This window comes from Botryllus schlosseri, chromosome 3 (genome assembly GCF_051294905.1).
Source record: "Botryllus schlosseri isolate E-star chromosome 3, Bs_hap1, whole genome shotgun sequence".
Taxonomy (NCBI): domain Eukaryota; kingdom Metazoa; phylum Chordata; class Ascidiacea; order Stolidobranchia; family Styelidae; genus Botryllus; species Botryllus schlosseri.
Window position 1 is genome coordinate 24,612,605 of NC_137238.1, and position 9,574 is coordinate 24,622,178.

Below are 9,574 nucleotides of genomic sequence, written 5' to 3' on the forward strand. Positions count from 1 at the left end.
ATAAAGCGTGAAAGGAGACGCAAGGCATTGTTGAGGCACGGCCTGGCCATGCCCTACCTGTGATAGCAATTCATCGCAATTATCGCAGAATTTATAGTAACTCATATTGATCGAATGTAATTGTCGCACTGATTGCGATTTGACTTCTCAATTCTCATATTATTAAGCGGTAACATAACGTTGCGCCACACGGCTACATTTTAGCAGCGACTACGAACCTATACGTTATCAATCAAGAATGTGAATAGTTATGGCGTTGTTTGTAATTTGAATTTGTAATTGTGAATGTCACTTCCACAGCAGTTCATTTCACGCCATAAATCAGAAAGATGATGTGTATTTGAAAACATCATTGTGATACAGGCGACCTAATGTTACCTACTCTCTTTGACCAATCAACGTATCGTGCAATGCAAGATTTTGGAAGTGATATTGCTCGCCGGTGTAACCACAAATTGAATTCGAGGATTTTGAAAAGGGCATCCGAGCCCCTAACCCTGAATACCCTGTGTTAACCTCTCAAAAATATGTTTTATACTACCACAAGACCATACCGGTCGTGCTGAAGATTTAATAACAAGTGGCTACAAGATTGATAAATTAACCACCAAACTCAAAATTTCGCTTATAGCCATAAATTCTGTCCAAAAGAGCCATATATGGCTCACGAGCAATAGGCTCCCGACCACTGCAATAATCACTTGTATTGACGAGTTTCCCACAACGTTAATGTGTTGGTGTATGGGGTATTCATGGTGTTTGTCGACTACTATGGTCATTTGCACCATTCCGCAGCTTTCGACATGTAGCACGGCTCACTTATAGGCTTTTATAAGACACCGTGAGGAAGGGCAGCCGTGAATCATACCTCTGCGATATCTCGCCTCATGCCCACGTGTGACTTGATGAGCATCATTACCACACTTCAACCAATACTAATATGAAAATTATTAGACATAATGTCAATTTAATAATAAACGAAGGAAATGGTAATAATCATTGCCCTAGCAGTCTGATGTGATATATTTTCGACTTTCGATATTACGTATCTAAATGTTCCTTCAAAGTGTCAATATACGACTGTTCCCTGATATAAGGTGACTAAAATGATAAATGATAAACATAATTTGTGCCGTATATTTTCACGTTCACAAAACTCGAACAGGTCTACCCTATAGTCCTGCCGCAATATACAGTTATACGAATGTATAAAACATATAGGCTATCGCCGGTTTTATAAAAGATATTAAAAAATGACTTACGTTCATATATTGTAGCATTCATGTATTTTAAATCTTCCTTCACTTTTTTCAACGAGTCGTTATCTGAATAAGATGGATTGTAGCATTGCGCTAACTTGTATCCGAACAATTTTACATCAGTTTTAGTTACCTTAGATCGAAGGACTATCGAGGAAGTGCATGGAATCCAATCGACCAACAAAACCACCTATTGCAGGGCGTTTATTGTGTTTGTTAATCAGCAAAGCGCTATGGCCAAAGCTCAGAAAGACAGCATACCATATGGTACAATGCAACACCCTGTCTTACGAGATTTTGAAGGTCACAATTTTAAATGTCTTGTATTTTAAAACTCGCTGTTTAGGCACTCATTGGTTAGAATTTCACCTTCTTTTGCAGGGTTCCCTTATATGGCAGCTGCTGTTTACAAAATCACTATTTTGTACGCAAGCCGGATCGTACTTCCGAATAGTTCTGTACAAACCCGTACGCGTATAACGCAAGCAGTCTACAGCAGTGCTGCTAAACCCCGTGTATCGTCTTCCAACCATTGTTTTTATTACAATCCTTCAAAGTATGGGATAGAGGGCGCTAGAGCACGAGCACCAATGCTCGTTTTCCCTATAATTCAATTTCGATATAACTTATTATATGAAAAAAGTGTGCATTTCTATATGGTATGGAACAGTGATATGGATAAATTCGTGAAAATTGGCATATGTTAGGCTAATGCCGTAGTGCAAAAACTTGACGTGATAGAAGAAAACCAGCGGCAATTTTGGAATCTGCACGCCAAAATGAGCCTAAATTAGGTGCAAAATCAAAGTCACCAAATTTTTCTTTCTAAATTATTGCCCAGTGTAATTATACCTGTCATAATAAGTAGAAAGGGAATGCATGGAAAAATAAAAAATGAATTATTTTTCAAGCGTCAAGCGACATCAAATGTAGGTACTAATGTCCTGATACTGACACCTTCCAATAGAGAAAGTGTCGCAAACATTGTGAAGTTACCCCGATTGACCTCGCTATTCCAAATGTCCGTTTCGTCCACAACTCCGAAAAACATCTATATACAGCGATTCGTTTGTAACGATGGAACTGGCGTTGACTATGTGTCATGTATTTGATCAAAATGAACGGCCATTCCACCCTTTTTTCAGCAGTTATGAATCACATTCCCAGAATCCATATAGGTTTGCCCTTATCCTACTAAAATATACATATATGTATAATATATGCGTTCTCGCTTCGAAAGATATATTTATCTATATTTATATATTTGTATATTATATAAGAGATATCACGAAATGAATCTTTGTTTCAATTTACAGTAACAATCTTCTTCATCGTCCGTGCAAAAATAAATCGCATATTTTAAAATAACTTACGTTTCTTCATCCAAGCATTCATCTTTGTGAAATTTGTCGCTACTTCTTTGATCGATTTATTATCTGAATAAACCGAATTGGGACATTGCGTTAGCTTAAATCTGAACAAGCCTACATCAGTTTCTTTGAAAGTGTCCTCGGTGTACGCCCAAATGTCATCTTTTTGGAGAATTTGTCCTCTTTTTGGAAATATTTGGTAAAATAGAAGTTAAAATTCGACTGGATATAGGACATTAGTATTGAAGTAACGTTCAGGCGGGTATTTCGAGACCAACCACAACGTCGAGAAATATTTACCATTATCCCGAATTTACTCCAGTGTTGTAAGTCTGAACTTTTTTAAAAAGTGTCCTCTTTTCAGATTTCCAAAATGTGATAATCCTATAGTTGAGCATTTTTAAAGATCCAGTAGTTTGTCCAATTCTGCACGTGTATGTGGAGGATTACGTGATCTTTGCATGGATGATCACAATTACGCAGAGGTATTTCAAGATATTCTGATTTTTCGGAGTTAACAGAATGTGGTTATTGTGCGTGAACTACAAATATGCATGGTAGCTGATTTAGCTGGTAAAACATTTGTAAGTAGGATCGTTTATGACTGAAGGCTAGTATTTGGATATCACCATATACTTACGCCTATCTTCTCGTAGATCCATTTCACTTGTACAGCTTTCTTCAACTATAAAAATACAAATTGTTGATTGGTCTAAAATCTTCGGTAATAAAATGGTTAGTCGTGCAGGAACATTGAGCAGGTGGCAGGATTGTCTGCAGAAAATGTTCTGAGATAGGAATTCCTGCCTCGACATTTTAAATTTGGTAGTGTCAAATTTACTTATTTATTCGTATTTTTCGAGAACGCCTGAAGCCCGGTGGATATTGAATTCTTGAGCCGATATCGAGAAAACCAATGACTAGCCCGTTTATCGATAACCCCGATATACTAAACAATATTCAAAAGATATAGAATCTAGCTTGAGACGCATTTCCGTAATTGCATAGCATTTATATTTACTGGCAGAGTTTTACATTCAAGGCTCTGCTTGGTCAATATTCCTTTTATAACAATGTACTATACCATACCGTGACGTGGCGAAAAATGCCGGCATTTACCAAAGGTAATATCATATATTGTACTGTATCGGCTTTTATGTGCGAACGTATACTCGGAAGAGCTCTACTCTCTGGAGTCGTCACTCTGCAATGGGAACTCATCAACTATTTTATTTCGTTGCGAAGGTGACAAGTAATTTACATGAGAATCCAAACAATAATTTATCAGCTGATATGCCGCAATAATCACAATAATCGTGTGGACGCTATATGTAAATCCCCCCGTCCCAAAATAAATGAATTACATTAACATCACTTTCAATCTTAGTTTCAAAGTTTATTCACCCGGATAACTGTACGCATGCCTCATCTTATCAAGAGAAACCGGCACGGATGAGGACACGAGTTAGATTTGAAACCAATGATAAGCTACGATATGATAAGATCGGCACGCAGTCGCTCAATGAGAAAAATGCAATACATGTATGTAAACAGGCCCCAATATATACATCATACAGCCGAGGGTCGATGCGTAATCCATCCATTGGAGAGCATTCGATTGTTTACTCCCAGAACTATTCAGACGATATGTTTTCAGTATTATCCGAGGAGAGAATTAAATTTAATTTATCAGCTTTGGAATTCACATTCGCCAAACTGAACAACCAGGTCCTATGTCGTTATTCGAATAAATAAACGGCAATAGGAAAGTAATATTGAAAGGTTTATTATAGTTCGCTACCATTATCCCTTCAGCGCATTTCATTATGAAAATTGAAAATTGCAAGAATAGCCAAATGATGAAAAATACTTACGCGTGTAAATCGTAGAGTTGAGGTCACTAACGTTAGTCTGTAGTACCATTACGTCATCATGGTCTGAAAATAAGCAATTACCTTTCACGAGAAGAAGTTTGGCGTGTCGTCGAAATCTACTTTCATCTTGTTAATGTTATGTTATACTCAAGGCTCAGGGATATTGCTTTTACGTCCTTAATTTCTAGTTCTAATTGCGACATAAATAATTTTGACCATGTGCGGAATGTAGATTCAATATCAAATATTCATTGACTCACTAAATAGCTGATTCGGCATTTCTGTGGTGGTCTTATCGAGTCTATATTAAGATATCCCGACAGCTTCCTAGATACTCGGAGTCTATGTACAATGATGTTTTAAGCTGTTTGGCGGAATTTTATATTGCAACTTCTTGCAACTTTTCTCTATATTTAATACCAATTTTTACTGCAACTTTCATCAAATATTGCGTAAAACCGTAAAGGTGTGATTTAAAAACATGCTATACACTATTTCTACTATAGTTCTATTCTCTTTGATTTGCATATCAAAGTGCTATATGATGTATTAGCTGCATTTCACCATGTTATCTCTGACATAATGGCTTGCAAGCAAGAAGTTCAGCCAAGCACGAGCGTGTCCGAACAATATGTATATATATCGCTTTATTGATTCTGTCGTCTGAATTTGAGATAGTTTCCCATTTCACGAACGCCCGGCGAGACCGCCTAAAATTACATTTTCACTAGATCACATTATTCATGCTATTGATTTTGTTAAAGTCGCCAAGAGTGAGTTTTTTTGCAACGCCTTGCGTCAAGTTTGCAGACCTAGGGGGTTGGGGTGTGTTAGTTTACTTGCTTCAGAAGAGGGGGTCAACGCTATGCAGTTTGGCTTTTTGGGGGAAATTTATTCCCGCATTGCGTAATTTTCTTGCTGTGTAACGGGGAAAAAATGAATTTCGCTGGTCTCGGCGGAATGTCCGTAAAATGGAAAAGTAACAAATTTGACAGCTCTGCGTGAACTAAATTATACAACGGAACCTTTCCAGTATCTTATACCCTACTAATTCAACAAAAATTATAAATTCAACTTTTTACTGTTACTTTTGTCAAAATTAAGTGCAAGTTTTCTCGCGATTTTAGCGCAACAAACACTTACCCTACTTATATTATGTTAAAATTGTGGATTTCTATATGGTATGGTAAAGTAATGTGGCTAAATTCGTGAAAATTTTCATATTTTGACATATGTCGTGGAGCAAAAACTTGACGTGACAGAAGGAAAACAAGCGGCATTTTTTAAATCAGCATACTAAAATTAGCCTAAATCAAGTGAAAGAGCAACGTCAACAAATTCCTGGTTCAAAATTGTTGCCCAGTGTTTTTCTTTCCTTACAATAAGTTAATTCAATTTTTGTCCCTCGATTTTCATCCATTCTTACAAGATTGGACACTCGTCTAAATCCATAACTAATGTATATTTATTACGACAGTGAATTCATAAATGAGGAATGTCTTACCGAATACAAGCATTGAACGTTTCAGTCTCATCAAATTTGATTAAACAGTATAGTTCTAAAATAGGGGAATGATCGTGTTTTTTCTTGAGGTAATGTAGTCGGCAAGATTTTTATATATAATTTCAAATCTGTAGTAGTCACTGACATCCGATCAAGTTGGGAAAATTAAAAGCATGTATTGATTACTAGTCCGTATCTATTCAGCATAATTGGGATTATTTGGATACCTAAACTCTTGGTAATAAAATTTCCAGGAATACTTCGTGGGTAACTTCACAAAAGATCGCTCTGATAGGTGAATTTGCAGCAACCTTCGCCCACACGTCGAACATAAAATTTATTAAAAATAATAGTGACAGTTTTAAACTTATCAGTCGTACGTAAGATATCTTAAGTATTAAATCATCTTACACGTGTTGAGGGTGTTATTCAGATCCGTGATATTATTCTCGACTTCGTCCAGTTTAACATCGTCTGAAAAATATCAAGTCCAACGTTATACCTTGATACATTTATCGTGCAAACATAATTTCATGATTCGCATTTATAAAATGACCATGCCTACGCATCAAGAAGATTGGTGGGACTTTTGGTATTACCCAATACGAGTATACGATGAAAGTATAATTTTCGGTACTTCGTGGTATATGGTACATTCGTTGCCGCCGTATTAACGGACTTTTCCTAATATAAGTTAATTGTATATCACGACATACGATGTTCATCCCTTGAAAGTGTTGTTTTTTGACGTAAACAATAAGCTATAATTAAATGACTGTCAATGTATTTAGTAATATTTTTAGTAAACTGTTTCAGTCTTTATTATCTACATCAGGGGTCACCCAGCTGAATTGGACAGTCAGCTGAATTAGACATTTTTAAATGACACTTTGCATCATTATCACTTACATATATTTCAGTTTTTTTTCAAAATGCTGGAATTTTATAATTCAAATGGCATCTATGAGATTGATGCAACCAAAAAATCTACAGGTCGGACTGGTCCAATTCCTTGTAGCGGCAATTGGATATTTGTGCTACAAATTTTTTGAGCTCGTGGAAACCCACCGAAATAGCAATCGCATCGGAATGATAAAAGTAGGCCAATTCTGAACAAGCTCAAGAAGCACATCGAACATGGAATAAATTTGATCAGTGAGGCAACCACAAATTTTTTGAGTGTAGTCAACAAAATCTATTAAGCATCGCAGCATCTTACGCGTGTTGAGGGTTTCCCTCATAATACTGATATTGCCATGGAGCTGTCCCAGGTCAGTGCCGAATTAACAATATACGAAACTAACTGAAATGTATTTTTCAAGCAAATTGATCAGCTAAAGCAGCCGATGGATGCGTCAAATAGTCTCAATTCTCAAATGTTGAATACTACGTCGAGCGATTAGATAATTTATTTGAAATTTAATTAATAAACACTGGAAATCTTCTGCACTTTGATGCGCTACAATGAAACCGACGAACACAGTGGAGGCTTGGGATCGAAATCGAAACTCCTTCTGAAAAATGACATCGCTATCCTAAAAATTTATAAATCGATTCATGATTAGGCAATTGGTGTCACGCTATGAGTTTCAACCGAACATTACGGTGACACATTTTAAATTGCAGCCTCCCATTTCCTGACTGGTATCTAAAAACGAACAGCAGAAGTCACAAATATTCGCTAAATAAATTCATCATGATATTTTCGTTTTCTGTGAAAATTATTTTTGTTTGTTTTGTTCGTTTGGCATTCTTTTGACGCACGTTTTTCAATGGCAATCAGTAAAACGAACATATCAAAATGACCAGGTCGTGAAAGGATGTTTATGATTGCATTTGACGTACTCGCAGTAATGACATAAAAATCATAACTTTTGCGGGATAAGTGGACTGGACATTACTGTATAATCACATTTTCTTTAAATGCATCAAACATTATCAAATGGGTAGGTGAGAACTAGACGTATACTTGATCATTGTGTCTATCCATTACAAATGAGTACGTGGATGAAAAAATTATTTCCTGCAAAGTTATAGTCATATTGTGGTTACTTTCAAGTTGAGCTAATCAAAATATTCCAAGATTTTTTGTTTCAGTTTATATGCAACGAAATTGGGATTATTTGGACACCTGAACACTTGGTAACAGTATTTTATGTGTAACTCATGGACACCATAACTCTAACAATCGTTTCGGTGATCGATTCCGTGCAACCTCAGCACACACATTGAACATCTAATTTACAATAAAATCAATAATAATCAGAGTCTCAAATTCATTCATTGTTATGTTATACTCAAGGCTCAGGGATATAGCTTTTACGTCCTTAATTTCTAGTTCTAATTGCGACATAAATAATTTTGACCATGTGCGGAATGTAGATTCAATATCAAATATTCATTGACTCACTAAATAGCTGATTCGGCATTTTTGTGGTGGTCTTATCGAGTCTATATTAAGATATCCCGACAGCTTCCTAGATACTCGGAGTCTATGTACAATGATGTTTCAGGCTGTTTGGCGGAATTTTATAGTGCAACTTCTTGCAACTTTTCTCTATATTTAATACCAATTTTTTCTGCAACTTTTATCAAATATTGCGTAAAACCGTAAAGGAGTGATTTAAAAACATGCTATACACTATTTCTACAATGGTTCTATTCTCTTTGATTTGCATATCAAAGAGCTATATGATGTATTAGCTGCATTTCACCATGTTATCTATGACACAATGGCTTGCAAGCAAGAAGTTCAGCCAAGCACGAGCGTGTCCGAACAATATGTAATACATTTTCACTGGATCACATTATTCATGCTATTGATTTTGTTAAAGTCGCCAAGAGTGAGTTGTTTTTGCAACGCCTTGCGTCAAGTTTGCAGACCTAGGGGGTTGGGGTGTGTTAGTTTACTTGCTTCAGAAGAGGGGGTCAACGCTATGCAGTTTGGCTTTTTTGGGGAAATTTATTCCCGCATTGCGTAATTTTTTGGCTGTGTAACGGGGAAAAATGAATTTTGCTGGTCTCGGCAGAATGTCCGTAAAATGGAAAAGTAACAAATTTGACAGCTCTGCGTGAACTAGATTATACAACGGAACCTTTCCAGTATCTTATACCCTACTAATTCAACAAAAATTATAAATTCAACTTTTTACTGCAACTTTTGTCAAAATTAAGTGCAACTTTTCTCGCGATTTTAGTGCAACAAAAACTTACCCTACTTATATTATGTTAAAATTGTGGATTTCTATATGGTATGGTAAAGTAATGTGGCTAAATTCGTGAAAATTTTCATATTTGGACATATGTCGTGGAGCAAAAACTTGACGTGACAGAAGGAAAACCAGCGGCTTTTTTTAAATCAGCATACTAAAATTAGCCTAAATCAAGTGAAAAAGCAACGTCAACAAATTCCTGGTTCAAAATTGTTGCCCAGTGTTTTTCTTTCCCAACAATAAGTTAATTCAATTTTTGTCCCTCGATTTTCATCCATTCTTACAAGATTGGACACTCGTCTAAATCCATAACTAATGTATATTTATTACCACAGTGAATTCATAAATGAGGCAT

The 9,574-nt window shown here is 36.1% G+C and overlaps 1 protein-coding gene across 30 annotated transcripts in view; it reads right to left on the reverse strand.

The window, feature by feature from the left end:
* The window catches only part of LOC145436170 (uncharacterized), a 126,975-nt gene that overhangs the window by 42,936 nt on the left and 74,465 nt on the right, over positions 1 to 9,574 (reverse strand). For 29 of the 30 annotated variants that reach the window (XM_080313513.1, XM_080313500.1, XM_080313494.1 and 26 more), the window contains 5 exons: positions 6,419 to 6,481; positions 4,504 to 4,566; positions 3,270 to 3,314; positions 2,633 to 2,695; positions 1,263 to 1,325 (listed from right to left, as the gene is read on the reverse strand). In XM_080313513.1, coding sequence (XP_080169639.1) covers positions 1,263 to 1,325; positions 2,633 to 2,695; positions 3,270 to 3,314; positions 4,504 to 4,566; positions 6,419 to 6,481 — 297 coding nt within the window. The remainder of the gene's footprint in view (positions 1 to 1,262; positions 1,326 to 2,632; positions 2,696 to 3,269; positions 3,315 to 4,503; positions 4,567 to 6,418; positions 6,482 to 9,574) is intronic. The other variant, XM_080313486.1, reaches the window with a different exon arrangement.